The 23,522-nt window shown below is 42.6% G+C and overlaps 1 protein-coding gene across 3 annotated transcripts; it reads left to right on the plus strand.

Moving 5' to 3' along the window:
* The first annotated feature begins 651 nt into the window (after window positions 1-651).
* cpt1ab (carnitine palmitoyltransferase 1Ab (liver)) lies at window positions 652-23,522 on the plus strand. Of its 3 annotated transcripts, none has more exons than XM_072434387.1 (19): window positions 652-743; window positions 2,441-2,605; window positions 2,701-2,843; window positions 2,935-3,106; window positions 3,201-3,302; window positions 3,386-3,523; window positions 3,605-3,682; window positions 3,872-3,979; window positions 4,456-4,543; window positions 5,721-5,916; window positions 7,632-7,820; window positions 7,905-8,010; window positions 8,149-8,265; window positions 20,373-20,537; window positions 20,768-20,899; window positions 20,977-21,129; window positions 21,253-21,366; window positions 21,447-21,539; window positions 21,614-23,522. In XM_072434387.1, the coding sequence occupies exons 2-19, from the start codon at window positions 2,465-2,467 to the stop codon at window positions 21,695-21,697; spliced, it is 2,319 nt and encodes a 772-aa protein (XP_072290488.1). In that variant the 5' UTR covers window positions 652-743; window positions 2,441-2,464; the 3' UTR covers window positions 21,698-23,522. The 3 variants fall into 3 exon arrangements, with proteins under 3 accessions (XP_072290488.1, XP_072290490.1, XP_072290489.1); XM_072434389.1 differs by lacking the exon at window positions 4,456-4,543 and adding an exon at window positions 4,968-5,052; XM_072434388.1 differs by having other exon boundaries at window positions 719-739.

The raw sequence follows: 23,522 nt of genomic DNA on the forward strand, positions 1-23,522 counted from the left end.
AAGTTACATAGCGCACCATGGCACAAGGAATTCTAAATGGTAAGACAAATAGTGAGAGTGAGAGACTGATCCACCCTCGCTGTGTGAAGGAGAGGTTTCACAGGTCTTTCCTTCTGCTGCTGTCAGACTTTATAACAAATACTGCTAGCCCTGAACACGTGCAATACTGACTTAACCATGTGCAATACCGTCACATTCATGTGCATATAACTGATGAAAATAGAGTGTTTATTTTACCATTATTATTTTGTCTGTAGGAGTTTTTGTTTATAAGAGTTATAAGTTCTTCTATTAAGAGTGTTTTTTAAACTTCCTATAAGTTATCTGTCCTTTTCCTCTGTATCTACCTGCTTTGCAACAATGAAATTTCCCCATGTGTGGACAATAAAGGAATATCGTATCTTATCTAAAATTAGAGGTCATACAAGAATCAATGTGCATTTGCGTTTCAATATTCTGTTCTAGACTCCTTTATTGGTCATTCATGGTCTGTGTAATCATAATTAAGCCATTATTAGCAATTATTTCACTGCCCTAACCAGTCTCCTCTGTTTATGTCCTGTAGAGGGCGCTGTTTGACGGTGACGCGTGGGACGCTGTGTCACGTGCACGTGAAGGGGGCGGGGCCTGCATGTGTACACTCCTGTGCACCTCCATTCATGTGTCCAGCGGAAGAAGCCGACAGTCTGCGCTGGTGTCGTCGTGTCTGAACCGAAAGCGTGTTTTAACGGCAGAAAGGGTCGGTGAGTAGATCATACTGTCACTATCACATGCTTTGATGTGTATGTAGCGCAGACGGTGGGCAAATGAAGACACAAACATGGCTGCAGAAGGGTTTTAAAGTGGCCCATCGCTGAAACAAGGCTATCATTTCCCTTTTCCCTGTGTCTGGTGGTGCGTTCACGGTGGCATCGTAAACACCTTGAGACGTTCACTGACCTTCGTTTGGATGCGCGCTTTCATTGGTCTTAAATGAAACGGCAACATGTATGTGAAAGTGAAAATGCATGTCCACATATTCGAGTTTCCTCATAGACGTGTTCAATACAACGTGTACTTACGTGTACTTGCTGTATTATTTACTGTATTATGACATTGTACAGTGCAGTGCGTATAAAGTAAGAGCTGGCCGACCATTGCTCCGTTTCGTCCCTTTGGTAATGTCCACAACACGAATGTAGGCAAAAGTCCAAGTAAAGGTCGTTCATTGACAACCCGGCTACTGTGTTATGATAATGCATTAAGTATGCAGCCATAATTAATGGATGCACTGTTTTCTCAGTGTCGATTGTGTTTGATTGTGGCATAATATAAGAGCAAACCTCGAAAACAATAAATGTGTTTAGTGGGAATTCACCTGCAAGTGAAGGTCAGCACCGGTGTTTCGGTGTCCCTTTTATGAGTACTATAAAAGTATATTTATATTTACTACTTTTTTTTACAAGGGGTTATAAACGCTGATATTTTAGTGAATTAAAAAAATGCTTTGATCTCGTTTGTACTCCGATGACCCCGTTTCACAGGGACCACGTGGGCAGGACATATGACGCCAACAACAGTCCAATGTACATAATATTAGATATGACACTCGTGTAGTTTACATGTGTAGTATTTGTTTAACCCATGGCTTCTCTGGAGCTATCTAAGGTCGATATTAGTGGATTTACAGCCAGAATCGTGAATGAGGATATAGTTGTTGATGAGTTAAAACCATATGTGTCATGTTTTACTCGCTAAACTGTGTTATTATTTTAACCGTTTATAATTGCTCTGTGTATATATTAAAACATACAAGATTGATTCTATTGTTTGAGCCGAACAATGTCTTGTTTTAATTCCGTTTCTAAGCTGCGGTGCTGCGCTGCGACCTTTCCCCTAGTTTCTGCAGCAGAGGGTGGATCATGTGATGCTGGAAAGGAGCTGGGGGAAGGGACTGACTGGGACCAACTCAAACTCTAGATGAGCTGAGTCGTGGTCTCTCTGCCTCTTTCATCCCTCTGCCTCTTTCATAAGTGTCAAAATACTAACAGAAAAGATGGAAGATGAGTTCAGATCATTTTGGGGGTGAAAAATGGTTGAATAAGACACGACCAACAGCCTGCAACACAAAACACTTGTGTTTTTAGTAACTATCACTATTAACAGCACTAAGGCATGAAATAATCCAGGTGAAGTGCTAGGATCTTGGGCATTGTTGTAATAGAAGTAATTAGAGATATCGCTGGGTACACCTGTCCATTCACTCCCAAGAACAGAATGCAGTGTCTGTTGTCAGAGCATCGTAGGTTGGGTCCAATTACAGATACAAAACATTTTTGTTAAATGTAACTTAGTTCTTTGTTGGTTTGAGGAAGTAATGTTTTTGGACCGTGAGGCTAAAATGTATAATTATATAATAAAGTCCTGTTATTTACCAGATTCATATTTTTTATTGCACTAGTGAGCCTCGGTTGCTACATCCACCATGGCAGAAGCCCACCAGGCCGTGGCCTTTCAGTTCACTGTTGGTCCTGATGGCATTGACCTGCAATTATCCCACGAGGCGCTCCGTCAGATCTATCTGTCAGGCATTCACTCCTGGAAAAAGCGCTTCATTCGCTTCAAGGTAAGTTAATGCATGTCAAACAAACAAACAAAAGTCCCCCACGTCGTACACTTTTTTTGGCATACAGAACATAAATATGTTGTTGTTTTACACAGAATGGGGTGATGACAGGTGTGTACCCAGGAAGTCCTGGTGGATTTATGGTCGTTGTTGTATCCTACATGTCCTATAATAAATATTGTCAACTGGATCCCTCTCGTGGAATACTTACAAAACTGGGTGAATACTTACCTATAAAGTTAGTACTGCATATCAATGCCTTTCTACATAAAACAAATGTTTTAGTTTGTCATCAATTTGGTAGTTAATCTCTGGTGTTGTTTGTCCAGTAAGTACATGTCTTCAGACAGCCAAAAGATTGTCGGAGGTGTTCTGGTGGGCACAGGGCTGTGGGTCTCTATAATCATGGTCATGAGGAACGTCCTTAAGGGCCTGCTGTCATGGCATGGCTGGATGTCCCAGAGGCATGGCTCTGTGTCCTACTCTACACGCCTGTGGATGGTGAGAGTTGTTGTTCTGCTTTTCACTTATTTTTGGTAACATTTGGTATTAACCATTCTTTCTTTCATTTGACTTTATCTTGTTGGTTGTGTAGTTATTAGTGAAGATTTTCTCTGGCCGGAAGCCAATGCTTTACAGTTTCCAGAACTCCCTGCCAAGACTGCCAGTTCCCTCTGTCAAGGACACCTGTAGAAGGGTAATTTTCCACTGTTACCTTTTTCTTATTTCACACATATTTCATGTTATAACACTTATTGCTCTTGTTCATTATGCACACAGTACCTGGAATCTGTCCGTCCACTGATGGAGGACGAACAGTTTGAAAGGATGAGTGGATTGGCCAAAGACTTTGAGAAGAAACTGGGGCCCAGATTGCAGTGGTATCTCAAGCTCAAATCCTGGTGGGCATCAAATTATGTGAGTAACTCTGTTTTCTCACTTGGCTGGCATTAATGCTCACCCTGTCTCTGAACATGATATTGCTGCTCTTGTGCACAGGTCAGTGATTGGTGGGAGGAGTACATTTACCTGCGAGGCCGCAGTCCCATCATGGTCAACAGTAACTATTATGCCATGGTAATCTTCTGTAGATTTTGTAGATTTCCCTTTTTTATATAACTTTCAACATGAGAAAATTATGTTTGCAACAATGAAACTTAATACAATTATTACATCTGCCGCACTAAACCATAAAATATTCCCATACTTGGGATAATGACGTTCTTCTCTCTGAATAAAGTCTTTGTGTGGCTTTTTTTCCCCCAGGATTTTCTTTATGTCTTCCCAACATCAATCCAGGCTGCAAGAGCTGGTAATGCTATTCATGCGATTATGCTCTATAGAAGAAAACTGGACAGAGCCCAAGTCAAACCAGTAAGTAAATAGCTTTTGGCTGTAAACCTAATCAGCCACCTTGGTTGGGTAAATCTTTAATCTCGTCATTTATTACTGATCACATTGTATCAACTATCTGTTATCTTGGACAAACACTGGGTTAAGACTGCAGTTGTATTTTATGTGTGTCACTTACATGTTGAAGAGTTCTATACATTTTCTTCACATTTTGTTGTTACGTTGGACAGAAACATCGCTTATTTGAGATAGAATCACAAATGTATATTATGGATTGTTAGTCAACTTTGATGCCCCCCTTTCCTGCTGCCATTTTGACTTGCATGATTCTCAAGTGCACAAGTACTGTGCAGTAACTTCTGGCATGAAGCTTTTTTCAAACACTAGAAGTGTGCACTAGAAACTAGTGCATTGCATGAGCTTGCTTTGTGCCACACTCGCGTGTTGGTTTTCTGTCTCACTGTTTTGTACCTTTGCTGTGTTGGATGCTGCGTTAGATATACTTGCTGACAGACAAGGTTCCACTGTGTTCGGCTCAGTGGGAGCGGATGTTTAATACCACTCGTACCCCTGGTGTTGAGACCGGTAAGTGGAGGGCCCATGATCATCATGCCCTCAAACCTCCCATGTTAACCCTCATCACCCATGGCAACAGCCTGACAGCCAGAAACACTGACTTCAAACTCAATACCAAAGAACATCCCATCTTTGTTTTAATTAAAGACCCAGTATTAAGTCAGCTGTTTTTTTCTGTAAAACTGCAATTGTTTTTTCATACAGTTAACACAAAGGTGTTGCTGAAAACCTTGAGTTTGAAGACACTGATTTCTGTTGCTCATGTTGCCTCCCTTGCAGCCTTTTGAGGTCCCTCCCGATCCTTAGGACTACTTCTCAAATCAATCTTCATCGTTCCCTCCGTCGCATCCATACTCCTTGTGTCTGCTGTTCTGGGGATTTTAGTGAATTAGAGTATCATCTCTGTATTTGACTCTCCCCTTTTGCCTTTCAGCTCATGCTCCTACACACTATCCCCATGTGTTCATCCCAATACGAGCGTATGTTCAACACCAGTCGTGTCCCAGGTGTAGACACAGGTAGAGTCTTTAGATGCCACCTTCGCCGCACTACTTTTACTCTACTTCTCCATGGGACCTTTGTCCTACTGTTTGCCCGTCTTAAAAAAAACAGACCTTTTTAAAAATAATACGTTGGCGATACAAAATAACCTTTAGCAGGTAGCTAGTATTTTCTACTGTGTAGGTATTCATTGTAATAGGTAACATAACGTATACATTGTAAAACTAGTTTGATACGGCAAAAGTACAATCAGTATTTTACTCTCATTTGTCCAAATCCCAAATTTTTTTAAACAATTAAACATTATCGGCTGTGGATTACCTGGATACGAAGCTGCTGTTCTTGGGTTTGTTCCTAGACTAGGTCATCTTTGTCTTTCTCATACCAAAGGCACTGCTTGTTTGAACAAATGATAGATCCAAAAATGACCCTACATGAGATGATCATTTTGAATATAATGAAATGCTTTACATTGTTCAAACAAACATGGCCTCTTATGGTATTTCAGCCCATTGTCCAAGTCCCATTTGATGTTCCCTTTCATCCACCTTTCTGTAGTTACCGTTCAACCTGCTTCTTGTGATCATTTTGATTTTACCTCAGTAAAAGTGCACATTATTGTAAATACAAAGCAGTGTGAAAACTGAAGTGCCTTTTCCCTTTACTGTTGTCACTTCTCTCTCAGACACCTTAGCACATGTGAACGACAGCAAACACATTGTCGTGTACCACAAGGGCCGCTTCTACAAGGTGTCGATGTTTTATGATGGACGCTTGCTTTTGCCAAGGGAGATTGAGCAGCAGATGGAGAGAATCTTAGCTGACACATCTGAACCATCGCCGGGAGAGGAGAAACTCGCTGCTCTCACTGCGGGTGACAGGTAGAACCCAATTCCTAATTACTTAATGTTACAGACATCCAATTCTAGAAAGGACACGGTGAATGGCATGGGCGGAGCCAGGCCCTGGCTTTGGGGCTTGAGCCCCGGATCTTTTAATCTTTTAAAAATGCATCATGACGTCACTAAGTGGCTATTAGTGCAACAGGTAGAGCGTTGGGTTGGGACGCAGGGGACCATCCAACAGTGGCTTCAATTCTCTTTACCCGTTTCATTGGTTATTTTTGTTGAACTGATGCATGATTGGCAGCATGTAGAAAGTGGGCGGGAGCGTAGAAAGTGCGCGGCGTTTACAGCACGTCACGCAATCTGACCAATTTGGCCTTTTCTATCATCTAACTGAGGTTTTGCAAAAAGTGAAGGACATAAATAAGAGCAGATTGACTGGAAAAAAGAGACTGAAAAACAAAGTTTATCTAACGTAGAATAGACAACAACAGCACATGATCGTTCAAACCATGAATTCATTGTGGTTGTCGGTGTAGCAGTGGCTCAGGTTTTATTCATCTACAAAGCTAAAGCAGAGAAACTATAGGACAAACGGCTCACTGAGGAAGGTTTCTGCTAAAGGTAAGACTGACTTCTCTTTTCAAGGCTGACTAGCCTAGACAGCAGAGCATCAGTATGTGGACAGTAGTGTTATGAGTTCGAGTCCTGTCAGGGACATGTTTTTCATATTTGATTTGTCACTGATTGTTTTAAAGAACACCAAGATGTACAATTTCTTGAATAACTAAATGTCACCTCTGCTGTTCTGTTCAACGTTTTTTGGAGGGAGGAGCTCTCTCAGAAGGCAAAAAGGCTGTCTTGGCCTTTGGATGGTTAAACCACATCATAAACCTGGGTTAACCCTTATTGGCCAGAATGAACCCCTCCCTTTCTTTTTGGGCTAAGCCCCGAATGTTTAGAATGTCTGGCTCCGCCTCTGGTGAATGGATCAACGTTTTGATAATAAACATGTTTATTTTCTATGGAAGTACTCGAGAAAATGCAAACTCCTCACAGAAAGGCCCTTCTGGGAAATGGGACCCATAAACTGCCTTTATGCCGCCCAGTGGAGCACTAGAGAAATGATTTGTGCTGTACTCCAAATATAGATATAGTACCGGTAATATATATCGTCACTGACTTCTTGGCAATGTGATTGTCGATAAGAGATGCAATACTACAACATACATTCAGTATAAATTGTTGAGTTATAAACTTACCGTACTGATTATCGCTTAAAGCTTCTGATATTAAGGCAATTGTGGATATGAAATTCCAATGCAATAAGAACATTTATATCAATGTATTTGGATACACATTGTATCAGGATACATATTGTCAGCCAGCCCTACAGATTTGGTGGTACTTCTGTTGCAATTTTCCCCCATTTTAAAAATCTGCTGTGGTGGGAATTTGAATTTTCACTAAATACTCAGATATTGTGCTGCAGACCTATGAAACTCTGTTAGAGCTACTTCCACCAAGAACAGACTTCTTAGCTAATCACTAAGAAGGGGCTTTTCTGTGTGGAGTTTGCATGTTCTCCCTGTGTCTGCTCTGGTTTCCTCTACCACTAAAACATGTGCAATAGGCTACACAAGAGAGTCAACATCTCAGTGGGATTTTCCTGGTTAAATAAAGGTCAAAAGATGTACCGGTAAATATTTTAAGGGGCTTAAAAGTAATCCAAACTTTGGTGTCCCCCACAGGACGCCATGGGCAAAAGCTCGTGAGAGCTACTTTTGCCGTGGGAAGAACAAGCAGTCGTTGGACTTGATAGAGAAGGCCGCCTTCTTCGTAACTCTTGATGACACTGAGCAAAGATATGATCCAAATAATCAGGTGAAATCTTTGGACAGCTACGCCAAATGCCTGCTTCATGGAAAGTGCTATGACCGGTAGGATGCAGGAGAATATGCATATTGGCATTGGCAATAAGTCTAAAAAAAAAAAATGAATATAAAAAAACCTGTATTGTTTAGGTGGTTTGATAAATCCTTCAACTTAATTGTCTTCAAAAATGGCACCATGGGATTGAATGCAGAACATTCTTGGGCTGATGCTCCGATTATTGGCCACCTCTGGGAGGTAAGTGACACATGGCTTTTTTCTTCTTTTTATTGCATACTGCTCAGTTCTTATTGTCAGTTTGTTAACCAGCAACACCTTGGTGAAATATTCGCACCTTTAAGAAACTTAGCGTAATGTTAAATCTTTTCATTCCAGCATGTACTTTCCATGGATCCCCTCACTTTAGGATATACTAAAGACGGTCACTGCAATGGAGAGCCTCATCAAAACATGCCAGGTCCACAGCGATTGCAGTGGGACATTCCCTCAGAGGTAAAACTGCCCTTACATGCTCTGTTAACCTTTCAAATGCAGTCTGTTTTTTCTCTAGCAGATCAAACCCCATTTTTAGATGATGAACTTCTTATAAATTAAAAAATTATAAAGAAAATGGTGCAAAAAATTGTGAAGTTGTAATTGGCTAGTTTGAGCCAATTACAATATCAATTAAAGCCGCAAGCGGCATCCAACGGCCCTCGCGGGCCGCCGGCCTTCCGACTCTGCTCTCTGCATTTTACAGAGATGGCGCTAACGCAATTGTCTAAGAACTAAGACAGTGACACATTGGACATGTACAATGCTGTGCTTAACCAGTGCAAATGAAGACAAATATCGGTCAAATGTGCAGCTCCAGCGCACAGAGACCATGACTCTTGGAATAAAAATATGGATAACTTTTGATGCCCCGCTTGTGTAGATGATTCTCCCCAAATATGAACTTGATCGGATAATCGCCCTAGGAGGAGTTTGTTAAAGTGTGAAGTGTAAAAATGTGGTCATTTTAGAGATTTTGCGGTTTCCCCATAGGGATAACATGGGATGTTTCTGTCATCGCTACGGCTACGCTTTACCAAATATGACTTTGGCTCCCATACTTTTATTTTGGGGATGGCAAATGAGAATTGTGTGCAAAATGTCATGTCATTTGGAAAAACTCTTGTTTATAGGCCACTCTGAAGGCCAAATAGTCCAAATTCTGCGAAAAGTTTGCGGCTCAGCTGCACAGAGACCGTAAATGTTATCCATAAAATTTGAATAACTTTTGATGCCCCACTTGTCTAGAGGAGGTACACCGATTTTGAGATCGGTGGGCCAAACGCACTAGGAGGAGTTTGTTAAAGTGTGAAGCGTAAATGTGAACATTTCAAGGATTTGGCGTTTTTCCCATTTGTGACAGTATATTTGCAGCTCCACGGCACAGAGACCGTACCACTTAAAATCAAAATATGGATAACTTTTGATGCCCCGTTTGTGTAGATGATTTTCCCCAAATATGAGCTTGATCGGGCAATCGCCCTGGGAGGAGTTCGTTAAAGTGTGAAGCGTAAAAATGTGGTCATTTTAGAGGTTTCGCTGTTTTCCCATTTCTGACATATATTTGCGGGTCCGCCACACAGAGACCGTAGCACTTAGAATCAAAATATGGATACGTTTTGATGCCCCGCTTGTGTAGATGATATTCTCCAAATATGAACTTGATCGGACAATCGCCCTAGGAGGAGTTCGTTAAAGTGTGAAGCGTAAAAATGTGGTGATTTGAGCGATTCTACGATTTTCCCATAAGGATAACATGGGATGTTTCTGTCATCGCTACGGTTACGCCGTACAAAATATGACTTTGGCTCTCATACTTTCATGATCAGGATGGCAAATTAGAATTTTGTTCAAAATATCATGTCATTTGGAAAAACTCTATTGCTTATAGGCCACTCTGAAGGCCAAATAGTCCGAATTCTGGGAAACGTTTGCGGCTCCGTCGCACAGAGACCGTAAAAGCTATCCTTAAAATGTGGATAACTTTAGATGCCCCACTTGTCTAGAGGACGTACACCGATTTTGAGGTTGGTGGGCAAAACGCACTAGGAGGAGTTCGTTAAAGTGTGAAACAGAAAAATGTTGATATTCGAGAGATTTAGCGGTATTCCCATAGGGATAACATGGGAAGTTTATGTCATCGCTACGACTACGCCGTAAAAATTAAGGCATTTGTCTGATTGGCTTTTTTGATCGGGACGCCAAAATAGAATTTTGGGTAAAGTTTAGAATATTTTGGTAAAACTAATTTTTGACCTTCAATGTTAATTTAAAGGTCACTCTGTAGGGGGCGCTATCGCGCCCATTTAAATTTTGTCATCATAAACTGGTCCAAACTAGAAAGTTGAACAACTGATTCAAATTTTGTCATAATCGGACTGGTTTTGATCAAATGGGAGCAATTTTTAGACCTGCAATATTCCAAAACAAGTTGTCCAACTTTGCGGCTGCGCCGCACACAGACCGTAAAAGGTATCTCCAAAAATTGGATAACTTTAGATGCCCCACTTGTCCAGAGGACGTACGCCAATTTTGAAGTTGGTGGGCAAAACGCCCTAGGAGGAGTTCGTCAAAGTTTGACGTGAACAAAATGGCTAACACAGCGTGTTTTCATTTTCTAAGGAAGATGGCGGCCATAGGGTAAGTCTGGGGGTGTGGTCACAATGATTTTTTTTTTTTTGTCCTCACGAGAGGAATGCGTGTCCCGAATTTCGTAGCTTTACGACAAAGTTGACCTCGGGGCGTCTCCCATAGGCGCAATGTATTTTGACTTTTGTCGGTGGCGCTGTCGCGCCATTTTTTGACGAAAAAAAAAATGGCCCAGAAAAAACAAAATTTTTCGCCGATTCTGAATTTTGGGCAAAGTTTGAGTTTTTGAGCATGTTCAGGGGGTCAAATTAGAGATCAAAGCGCTGAAGAAGAACAAGAAAAATAATAATAAATATAGCCGCAAGCGGCAATGATCGGCCCTCGCCACGCCGCCGCCACACCGCCGCCACGCCGCAAGAGGAGGGGGCGCTAACGCGCCCCAATTGTCCTTTTATCACGCCTACTGCTGAATCTGTGACGCTGTCACATGTTCTCCCCTTTGTTTTACCATCAAAAAGCAATTTTATTTTGAATTCTTGGCAAAATGTGCGGCTTTGCCGCACAGACACCGTGACTCTTTGAATGAAAATGTGGATAACTTTTGATGGTCCTGAAGATGAGTCTCACCAAATTTCAGGTTAATAGGGCTGACGCCCTGGGAGGAGTTTGTGAAAGTCTAAAGTGTAAACATGTTCTGGCCCCATTGGAATAACATGGGAGGTTTCGGTCATCGTTACGGCAACGCCATAACAATTATGACATGGGTCTCATTGACTTTTTTGATGGGGATGCTAAAATTGAGTTGTGTGTCAAATTTCATATAATTTCGCAAAACTAAACATTTAACCTCCATATAAAATCTGTAGGGGGCGCTGTGGCGCCAAATGAATTTATTTCACTTCAAGTAGGTTTAGGGCAAAGAGTTTAACAACTGATTCTAATTTGACGCAATTCGGACTTTATCTGCGCAAACGGCAGAAATTTTAAATATGGGAGATTTCTGAAATTTTAGTTACAGTTTGCGGCTTCGCCGCACAGAGACCGTGAGAGGTATCAATGTAATTTGGATAACTTTTGATGTCCCACTCCTCAGTAGCATTTTCACCAAATTTCAGCTTTTTAGGGCCAACGCCCTGGGAGGAGTTCGCAAAAGTACGACGTTTGGAAAGACTCCGAAGTCATGTTTAGCCATTTTTGAAGCAATATGGCCGACATTTGGTTCGGGGGACGGCGTTGCCGTAATAATATTTTTTACTTCTCTTGTCACCATCTACCTCTGCGCCAAATTTCATGATTCTACGATCAGATTTTTTTTGGGTCATTTCCCATCTCTCAATGCATTTTTGGTACATTTGGTGGCGCTGACGCGCCAATTTTTTTATTTTAGAAAAGGAAAATAGCCAGAATGTAGAGAGGCACGATTTTTAGAGGTGTGCAAATTTTTGTGACTTTTCGTCAATGTTCACTGGGTGAAAAATAGGGGGGTTGGTCCCGAGAAGAAGAAGAAAGAAAGAAAGAAAGAAAGAAAGAATAATATTCCGATGCGAAAACAATGTTTCCCATTTTTCAAATATCATAAACTATACATTTTCGGAAAGCGCTCGCGCTTTCCTACCTCATGGTGTGGGTCCCTGGTCACTGACGGGTACTTTCGATAATTTTGAGTGGGCTCCGCCCACTTTGTGTTTTTGGCCCTCTATACAGTAATAATGTTCAATTTTTGCATTACATGCTTATATGCACGGAACATGCAAGAGATGGGGAACGTATTCGTGAGCTACTTAGCGCAAATGAGTGCTTTATATGGGGATGACGACCGCTTCGCGGTCGTCATCCCAATGTAAAGTGCTCGTTTAGTGCGAACTTTTGCACGGGCTTCGCCCGTTTACAACGGTAATGTTCCATTTTCCTACAACTAATTAGTATGCACGAGGCGTGCATGAGTGGAGGAGTGCGTTAGTGAGTGTTTGGAAGTGGGCGAGCGCTTCGCGCTCGATTTCGTGCGCACTACGTGCGCACTTTCGCAGCCGTGCTTCGCACGGCCTTACGAGATTAATAGGCCTCTCGCCAGCTTGTGGCGCTCGGGCCTAAATATAGCCGCAAGCGGCAATGATCGGCCCTCGCTACGCCGCCGCCACGCCGCAAGAGGAGGGGGCGCTGACGCGCCCCAATTGTCCTTTTATTACGCCTACTGCTGAATCTGTGACGCTGTCACATCTTCTCCCCTTTGTTTTACCATCAAAAAGCTATTTTATTTTGAATTCTTGGCAAAATGTGCGGCTTTGCCGCACAGACACCGTGACTCTTTGAATAAAAATGTGGATAACTTTTGATGGTCGACCCCTGAAGATGAGTCTCACCAATTTTCAGGTTAATATGTCTAACGCCCTAAGAGGAGTTTGTGAAAGTCTAAAGTGTAAACATGTTCTGGCGATTTCCCCATTGGAATAACATGGAAGGTTTCGGTCATCGTTACGGCAAAGCCATAACAATTATGACATGGGTCTCATTGACTTTTCTGATGGGGATGCCAAAATTGAGTTGTGTGTCAAATTTCATATAATTTCGCAAAACTAAATATTTAACCTCCATATAAAATCTGTAGGGGGCGCTGTGGCTCCAAATTAATTTATTTCACTTCAAGTAGGTTTAGGGCAAAGAGTTTAACAACTGATTCTAATTTGACGCAATTCGGACTTTATCTGCGCAAACGGCAGAAATGTTAAATTTGGGAGATTTCTGAAATTCTTGCTACAGTTTGCGGCTTTGCCGCACAGAGACCGTGACAGGTATCAATGTAATTTGGATAACTTTTGATGTCCCACTCCTCAGTAGCATTTTCACCAAATTTCAGCTTTTTAGGGCCAACGCCCTGGGAGGAGTTCGTAAAAGTACGACGTTTGGAAAAACTCCGAAGTCATGTTTAGCCATTTTTGAAGCAATATGGCCGACATTTGGTTGGGCGGACGGCGTTGCCGTAATAATATTTTTTACTTCTCTTGTCACCATCTACCTCTGCGCCAAATTTCATGATTCTACGATCAGATTTTTTTTGGGTCATTTCCCATCTCTCAATGCATTTTTGGTACATTTGGGGGCGCTGACGCGCCAATTTTTTTTATTTTAGAAAAGGGAAATAGCCAGAATGTAGAGAGGCACGATTTTTAGAGGTGTGCAAATTTTTGTGACTTTTCGTCAATGTTCACTGGGTGAAAAATAGGGGGGTTGGTCCCGAGGAGGAGAAGAAGAAGAAGAAGAAGAAAGAATATTAAAGCCGCAAGCGGCATCCAACGGCCCTCGCGGGCCGCCGGCCTTCCGACTCTGCTCTCTGCATTTTACAGAGATGGCGCTAACGCAATTGTCTAAGAACTAAGACAGCGACACATTGGACATGTACAATGCTGTGCTTAACCAGTGCAAATGAACACAAATGTCGGTCAAATGTGCAGCTCCAGCGCACAGAGACCGTGACACTTGGAATAAAAATATGGATAACTTTTGATGCTCCGCTTGTGTAGATTATTTTTCCCAAATATGAGCTTGATCGAGCTATTGCCCACAGAGGAGTTCATTAAAGTGTGAAGCATAAATGTGAACATTTCAAGGATTTGGCGTTTTTCCCATTTGTGACAGTATATTTGCAGCTCCACGGCACAGAGACCGTAGCACTTAAAATCAAAATATGGATAACTTTTGATGCCCCATTTGTGTAGATGATTTCCCCAAATATGAGCTTGATCGGGCAATCGGCCTAGGAGGAGTTGGTGAAAGTGTGAAGCGTGAAAATGTGGTCATTTTGGAGATTTCGCTGTTTTCCCATTTCTGACATATATTTGCGGGTCCGCCACACAGAGACCGTAGCACTTAGAATCAAAATATGGATACGTTTTGATGGCTCGCTTGTGTAGATGATTTTCTCCAAATATGAGCTTGATCGGACAATCGCCCTAGGAGGAGTTTGTTAAAGTGTGAAGTGTAAAAATGTGGTGATTTGAGCGATTCTACGATTTTCCCATAAGGATAACATGGGATGTTTCTGTCAACGCTACGGTTACGCCGTACAAAATATGACTTTGGCTCTCATACTTGTATGATCAGGATGGCAAATTAGAATTTAGTGCAAAATGTCATGTCATTTGGAAAAACTCTATTGTTTATAGGCCACTCTGAAGGCCAAATAGTCAGAATTCTGGGAAACGTTTGCGGCTCCGTCGCACAGAGACCGTAAAAGTTATCCTTAAAATTTGGATAACTTTAGATGCACCACTTGTCTAGAGGACGTACACCGATTTTGAGGTTGGTGGGCAAAACGCACTAGGAGGAGTTCGTTGAAGTGTAAAACATAAAAATGTGGTAATTTGAGAGATTTTGCGGTTTTCCCATAGGGATAACATGGGAGGTTTCTGTCATCGCTACGACTACGCCGTAAAAATTTAGGCATTTTTGTGATTGGCTTTTGTGATCGGGACGGCAAAATAGAATTTTGGGTAAAGTTTAGACAATTTTGGTAATACAAATTTTTGACCTTCAATGTTAATTTAAAGGTCACTCTGTAGGGGGCGCTATCGCGGCCATTTCAATTTTGTCAGCCTAAACTGGTCCAAACTAGAAAGTTTAACAACTGATTCAAATTTGGTCCTAATCGGACTGGTTTTGATCAAATGGGAGCAATTTTTAGATCTGCAATATTCCAAAATAAGTTGTCCAACTTTGCGGCTGCGCCGCACACAGACCGTTAAAGGTATCTCAAAAAATTGAATAACTTTAGATGCCCCACTTGTCCAGAGGACGTACGCCGATTTTGAAGTCGGTGGGCAAAACGCCCTAGGAGGAGTTCGTCAAAGTTTGACGTGAACAAAATGGCTAACACAGCGTGTTTTCATTTTCAAAGGAAGATGGCGGCCATAGGGTAAGTCTGGGGGCGTGGCCACAATGATTTTTTTTGTTCGTCCTCACGAGAGGAATGCGTGTCCCGAATTTCGTAGCTTTACGCCAAAGTTGACCTCGGGGCGTCTCCCATAGGCGCAATGTATTTTGACTTTTGTCGGTGGCGCTGTCGCGCCATTTTTTAACGAAAAAAAAAATGGCCCAGAAAAAATCAAATTTTTCGCCGATTCTGAATTTTGGGCAAAGTTTGGTGAGTTTTTGAGCATGTTCAGGGGGTCAAATTAGAGATCAAAAAGCAGAAGAACAAGAAAAATAAAAATAATTAAAGCCGCAAGCGGCATCCAACGGCCCTCGCGGGCCGCCGGCCTTCCGACTCTGCGCTTTTGACTTGATAAAGATGGCGCCCTTATTGTGTCTTGAATAAAAAAAGAACTTGACAGACGGCGACACATTGGACATGGCCAATCCAGTGCAAATGAACACAAGTGTCAGTCAAATTTGCTGCGCCGCCGCACAGAGACCGTAGCACTTGGAATAAAAATATGGATACCTTTTGATGCCCCGCTTGTGTAGATGATTTTTCCCAAAGTAAAGCTTGATCGAGCTATTGCCCACGGAGGAGTTTGTTAAAGTGTGAAGCGTAAATGTGAACATTTCAAGGATTTGGCGTTTTTCCCATTTGTGACAGTATATTTGCAGCTCCACGGCACAGAGACCGTACCACTTAAAATCAAAATATGGATAACTTTTGATGCCCCGTTTGTGTAGATGATTTTCCCCAAATATGAGCTTGATCGGGCAATCGCCCTTGGAGGAGTTCGTTAAAGTGTGAAGCGTAAAAATGTGGTGATTTTAGAGATTTCGCTGTTTTCCCATTTCTGACATATATTTGCGGGTCCGCCACACAGAGACCGTAGCACTTAGAATCAAAATATGGGTAAGTTTTGATGCCCCGCTTGTGTAGATGATATTCTCCAAATATGAACTTGATCGGACAATCGCCCTAGGAGGAGTTCATTAAAGTGTGAAGCGTAAAAATGTGGTGATTTGAGCGATTCTACGATTTTCCCATAAGGATAACATGGGATGTTTCTGTCAACGCTACGGTTACGCCGTACAAAATATGACTTTGGCTCTCATACTTTTATGATCAGGATGGCAAATTAGAATTTTGTTCAAAATATCATGTCATTTGGAAAAACTCTATTGTTTATAGGCCACTCTGAAGGCCAAATAGTCAGAATTCTGGGAAACGTTTGCGGCTCCGTCGCACAAAGACCGTAAAAGTTATCCTTAAAATTTGGATAACTTTAGATACACCACTTGTCTAGAGGACGTACACCGATTTTGAGGTTGGTGGGCAAAACGCACTAGGAGGACTTCGTTAAAGTGTAAAACATAAAAATGTGGTAATTTGAGAGATTTTGTGGTTTTCCCATAGGGATAACATGGGAGGTTTCTGTCATCGCTACGACTACGGCGTAAAAATTTAGGCATTTTTGTGATTGGCTTTTGTGATCGGGACGGCAAAATAGAATTTTGGGTAAAGTTTAGACAATTTTGGTAAAACTAATTTTTGACCTTCAATGTTAATTTAAAGGTCACTCTGTAGGGGGCGCTATCACTGCCATTTCAATTTTGTCAGCCTAAACTGGTCCAAACTAGAAAGTTTAACAACTGATTCAAATTTGGTCCTAATCGGACTGGTTTTGATCAAATGGGAGCAATTTTTAGACCTGCAATATTCCAAAATAAGTTGTCCAACTTTGCGGCTGCGCCGCACACAGACCGTAAAAGGTATCTCAAAAAATTGAATAACTTTAGATGCCCCACTTGTCCAGAGGACGTACGCCGATTTTGAAGTCGGTGGGCAAAACGCCCTAGGAGGAGTTCGTCAAAGTTTGACGTAAACAAAATGGCTAACTCAGCTTGTTTTCATTTTCAAAGGAAGATGGCGGCCATAGGGTAAGTTTGGGGGCGTGGCCACAATGTTTTTTTTTGTTTATCCTCACGAGAGGAATGCGTGTCCCGAATTTCGTAGCTTTACGCCAAAGTTGACCTCGGGGCGTCTCCCATAGGCGCAATGTATTTTGACTTTTGTCGGTGGCGCTGTCGCGCCATTTTTTAACGAAAAAAAAAATGGCCCAGAAAAAATAACATTTTTCACCGATTCTGAATTTTGGGCAAAGTTTGGTGAGTTTTTGAGCATGTTCAGGGGGTCAAATTAGAGATCAAAGCGCTGAAGAAGAACAAGAAAAATAATAATAATAATAATATTTTTAGCAAAAACAATATAGCCGTTTTTACTATAACAACAAATGATACATCGTTTGAAAGCTCTAAGCCTTCCCGATGCCGCCATGGGGTGGAATTATCATTACGAGCGCTTACGCGCTCGTCACTCCCTATTCCGTCGGGATGCCCCGCCCACTCCCCATAGACTTCCATTGATTTGAGCAGATACAAGCATGGCCCATGCCTGCGGCATGGATTCTCGCATACGGGACGATGCCAGGAGGGTTTTTGGAGGAATGCAGCGCTTCGCGCTGCTGTTGTCAACAATTAGTGAATGGGCTACGCCCATTCACTAATTGTTGACTATTTCTGTCATAGCAGGAGTAAGTATGCATGATCCATGCCTTCGGCATGGGCTAGTTCACTGTACTTGCCAGGGGCGACGGGGTACCAAACATGCGGGCTGCGCCCGCATGTTTGGTCAGACAGTTGCAACGCTGCCTTCGGCAGCGTTGCGGGAGCAATAGGCCCTCCCCCTGCTGGGGCTCGGGCCTAATAATATTTTTAGCAAAAACAATATAGCCGTTTCCACTATAACAACAAATTATACATCGTTTGAAAGCTCTAAGCCTTCCCCATGCCGCCATGGGGTGGAATCATCATTACGAGCGCTTACGCGCTCGTCACTCCCCATTCCGTCGGGATGCCCCGCCCACTCCCCATAGACTTCCATTGATTTGAGCAGATACAAGCATGGCCCATGCCTGCGGCATGGATTCTCGCGTACAGGACGATGCCAGGAGGGTTTTTGGAGGAATGCAGCGCTTCGCGCTGCTGTTGTCAACAATTTGTGAATGGGCTACGCCCATTCACAAATTGTTGACTATTTCTGTCATCGCAGGAGTAAGTATGCATGATCCATGCCTTCGGCATGGGCTAGTTCACTGTACTTGCCAGGGGCGACGGGGCACCAAACATGCGGGCTGCGCCCGCATGTTTGGTCAGACAGTTGCAACGCTGCCTTCGGCAGCGTTGCGGGAGCAATAGGCCCTCCGCCCTGCTGGGGCTCGGGCCTAAATATTCCGATGCGAAAACAATGTTTCCCATTTTCCAAATATCATAAACTATACATTTTCGGAAAGCGCTCGCGCCTTCCTACCTCATGGTGTGGGTCCCTCGTCACTGACGGGTACTTTCGTTAATTTTGAGTTGGCTCCGCCCACTTTGTGTTTTTGGCCCTCTATACAGTAATAATGTTCATTTTTTGCATTACATGCTTATATGCACGGAACATGCAAGAGATGGGGAACGTATTCGTGAGGTACTTAGCGCAAATGAGTGCTTTATATGGGGATGACGACCGCTTCGCGGTCGTCATCTCAATGTAAAGTGCTCGTTTAGTGCGCACTTTTGCACGGGCTTCGCCCGTTTACAACGGTAATGTTCCATTTTCCTACTACTAATTAGTATGCACGGGGCGTGCATGAGTGAAGGAGTGCGTTAGTGAGTGTTTGGAAGTGGGCGAGCGCTTCGCGCTCGATTTCGTGCGCACTACGTGCGCACTTTTGCAGCCGTGCTTCGCACGGCCTTACAAGATTGATAGGCCTCTCGCCAGCTTGTGGCGCTCGGGCCTAATAATATTTTTAGCAAAAACAATATAGCCGTTTTCACTATAACAACAAATTATACATCGTTTCAAAGCTCTAAGCCTTCCCGATGCCGCCATGGGGTGGAATCATCATTACGAGCGCTTACGCGCTCGTCAGTCCCTATTCCGTCGGGATGCCCCGCCCTCTCCCCATAGACTTCCATTGATTTGAGCAGATACAAGCATGGCCCATGCCTGCGGCATGGATTCTCGCGTACGGGACGATGCCAGGAGGGTTTTTGGAGGAATGCAGCGCTTCGCGCTGCTGTTGTCAACAATTAGTGAATGGGCTACGCCCATTCACTAAATGTTGACTATTTCTGTCATAGCAGGAGTAAGTATGCATGATCCATGCCTTCGGCATGGGCTAGTTCACTGTACTTGCCAGGGGCGACGGGGGTACCAAACATGCGGGCTACGCCCATTCACTAATTGTTGACTATTTCTGTCATAGCAGGAGTAAGTATGCATGATCCATGCCTTCGGCATGGGCTAGTTCACTGTACTTGCCAGGGGCGACGGGGTACCAAACATGCGGGCTGCGCCCGCATGTTTGGTCAGACAGTTGCAACGCTGCCTTCGGCAGCGTTCGGCAGCGTTGCAACGCTGCCTTCGGCAGCCTTCGGCAGCGTTGCGGGAGCAATAGGCCCTCCGCCCTGCTGGGGCTCGGGCCTAATTACCTGAAGAGTGGGTCCAGCTCGCCTCAGACGGTCCCTCATCTGCCTGAAGAGTGGGTCCAGTTCGCCTCAGTCGGTCCCTCATCTGCCTGAAGAGTGGGTCCAGTTCGCCTCAGTCGGACCCTCTTCTGCCTTAAGAGTGGGTCCAGTTCGCCTCAGTCAGTCCCTCTTCTGCCTGAAGAGTGGGTCCAGCTCCAGTCTCCTCGTGTCCGTCTGTCCGTCTGTGAGAGTCAGATCTCTCCTTCACTGGAACTCCTCCAGGTTTCTACGCTTTTTTCCCAAAGAGGTTTTTTTGTAGTTTTTCCTGGCCGAGAAGGAGAGTCTAAGGACAGAGGACCCTGGGACATCGTCCCTCGCCACCACAGACATTATCTGACTTCATCACCACCACAGACATTGTTGATTAATTTCTCCCTGTGGCCCTCAGAGGCAACTGTTGTTGTGATTTTGGGCCTTACAAAAATAAATTGATTTGATTTGATTTGATTAGTTTGCCTAGATCTAATCTATAACTCTCTGACTCCCTCTAGTGTGAGGAAGTCATCGAGAGCTCTTTGATCGTAGCTAAGAATTTGGCGAAGGACGTGGACTGTCACATCATCCCCTTCAGCACCTTTGGAAAATACCTAATTAAGAAGTGCCGCACCAGTCCTGATGCCTTCATACAGATCGCCCTGCAACTGGCGCATTACAGAGTGAGTACAGCCGTTATCCTCTTGAGTCATGAGTCATGATTTACCTGTCACTACACAGTATGTAGATACACACATTTTCTCACCGTATTCTTCTGTAGTCGGTATTACTAAGTGATTTGAGTGAGACAAAAACGTCTCCAGCAGAGCGCAGAAAAAAATTACTAAAATGGATTTACTGCGGATGAGATTTGAACGGCACAGATTATGTGTGGATACTTATCCTTCTACAGGACAAGGGTAAGTTCTGCCTGACTTATGAAGCCTCTATGACTCGCCTGTTCCGTGATGGAAGGACAGAAACTGTGCGCTCGTGCACGTTGGAGACATGTGCCTTTGTCCGATCCATGATCAGAGATGAAACTGTAAGTCAAAAAAACTCTTCACTTTGAATTTGCTCCATTAGACAAAAACGATGAATGTGCATGTCTGCATATTTCAGAGAGAGGAGCGTTTGAAGTTGCTCAAAGTGGCAGCAGAGAAGCACCAAAACATGTACCGTTTGGCAATGACAGGAGACGGCATTGATCGTCACCTATTTTGTCTCTATGTGGTCTCCAAATACTTGGGAGAGGAATCTGCTTTCCTCAGAGAGGTAGGAACATTTGCATCAAGCTGCTTGAAATTTGATGCAACAAAGACATTCCATGCTTTTACCATCATGTACATCATGTATTTGATGTATTTGTTTAAATTCTATATTGTTTCTGTTCCTCAGGTGCTTTCTGAGCCGTGGAGGTTGTCCACCAGTCAGACTCCTCTCCAGCAGGTGGAGCTGTTTGATCTTATCAAACACCCAGAGTATGTCACCTCAGGAGGAGGATTTGGACCGGTGAGTCAATAGATTTAATTGTTATAATAGCCCTTGAAAAATGATACTTATTGAACTATAATTTGCTTGTTTGTGTTTAGGTTGCAGATGATGGATATGGTGTTTCCTACATCATTCTTGGTGAGAATCTCATCAACTTCCACATCTCTAGCAAACATTCAAGCCCTGAAACCGTAAGTTCACAGTACTGTACAAATCTACTCCTTTACCATTGAACTGAAATTGAATGAAACATGTCTTTTTCTAGGACTCGCACCGCTTTGGGGGCCACATTAAACAAGCCATGATGGACATTTTGGATCTGTTTCAGCTCGACAAGAAGGAGAAGTGAAAGCCCTTTCCACATGTCTAATGAAGAGACAATGTTATAAATATGTTTGTACAGGTTCAAAATTTGGGAATATTTTAAGTTAATTGTTGCAAGAGAAATGATGACATTTGGAGATTGTTTGCTATTACACACATCATTTGGGTGTATTTGTAAATAGATGAGATGATCAGACTCGCGAGTATGTAACAGGCAGTGGACAGATCCATGTGTTGTCTTTTTTCCAAAACTGTAAGCTCCGGTGCCTTCATGACCCACTAATGTATCAAGGGCCGAAAGGGAGGAATCCGAACATTTGCTGCTGTAAAATCTGAAACTGGAGGTTTCAAGTGCAGGTCCGTTTGGTCACTTTTTCTTTTATCTTTTTAGGCTGAGAAAGCGTTTTAATAGTCCATGATCATGTGTAAACGCCAATAGATAATAGCCAGGTGATCAAAACTGAGTAATACTAAAATTGTATGAAACAAAAATCTGATGCTTAAAGTGGAACATATTTAAATTGCTCATTTAGTCAATTAAACACAAAAGTTTGACGTGAAATTGCATGTGAGTCCACGGTTTCTTTTAGCTGCTAATATGTTGACCGCTAATTTGCTGATTTAGTGACAAAGGGAGGTTGTGTCGTCTTGTCTTGTCATTCTCAGGTTAAAGTGACTTGGCCTTTTTGCTAGGTGCTCAGTCGAGAATTGTAAGATTGTTGCTTATTTTAAAGTTGTATTTAATCGAATGTGCGCTATGTAACTGTTCTTGTAGATGGTACGCTGCCTCCTCGGCGTGGTTGCTTTGCAGGGAATGCTCCACAGCATGGCATTAACGTTCCAGGCAAAGTAATTGATTTTTATGGTGTCAAGCAAATAGTGGACCCTCCTCACCAGAAAAATTACATAGTGCACCTTAATCATAATTGTGATTCTAAGAATAAATAAAAAGGGCTCCGTGCACAACAGCGCCTGGTATTAGCGTCACTATTTACCGTCTAATTAAATCTCTGGGGTTTTCGCTCATCAACATGTCAGTGAAACGTGCATGAATACTATAAGATCAGGCAATGAACAGTGAGGAACGTGTTTGTGTCTCAGTGTTAACGCAAATTCTACTGTTGAGACATACAAACGTTTAAAAATAATACACATTAAAGTAACAAATAGACTAAACAGATATAACATGTAACTAGTTTATTTTATATATTACATATTAATAGAAGTTTGCATTCGCTGAGCCAACTGCTGCTGTGCACAGAGCCCGTTGAAGACTTGGATTAAAATATTTCATACTCAACTGACATTTCCAATTTTTGTTATAGGAATACAAAATGTATGTGTGCACTCCAAAATGATTTGTTTTGTTCCCACCAATTTCGACACTGGGTCACATTGAAGTGTCATTTCTTTATCAACTAAATATGTTTGCTATTGGTGTGAAATCCTAGTACACAAACTCAACAATGTTTCTCTACTTTACAGTACTGTAACATTTTCTGTTGAATCCACAGAGGGACCGTTTAGGAATGAATTTCTTTTATGTGTATTTATGGTTATTATTTTTTCATGTTTCATATCCGTTTCCAACTGTTTGATAACTGCATTTTTATCCTTTGAATGTGGTTAAAAATGCATTTCTCATTTCTGGAGGAAAGGTTTTTGTTTTTGGACAGTAGGGCCTACATTGTAGTTTAGATTACTTTTTATCTTTGGTAGAACTGATGTTTACACTGCTGCATGGTTTTGCGGATGACGCTGTATGTTTGCCTTTAATTTGACAGATATTTAAAAAGAACAAGCGGCTGATAAAACCAAAACTCAATAAAGTGAATGTCAAAACAGCTGTA

This window comes from Eucyclogobius newberryi, unplaced genomic scaffold (genome assembly GCF_026437365.1).
Source record: "Eucyclogobius newberryi isolate DKJ021-1_F unplaced genomic scaffold, fEucNew1.0.hap1 SCAF_7, whole genome shotgun sequence".
Taxonomy (NCBI): domain Eukaryota; kingdom Metazoa; phylum Chordata; class Actinopteri; order Gobiiformes; family Gobiidae; genus Eucyclogobius; species Eucyclogobius newberryi.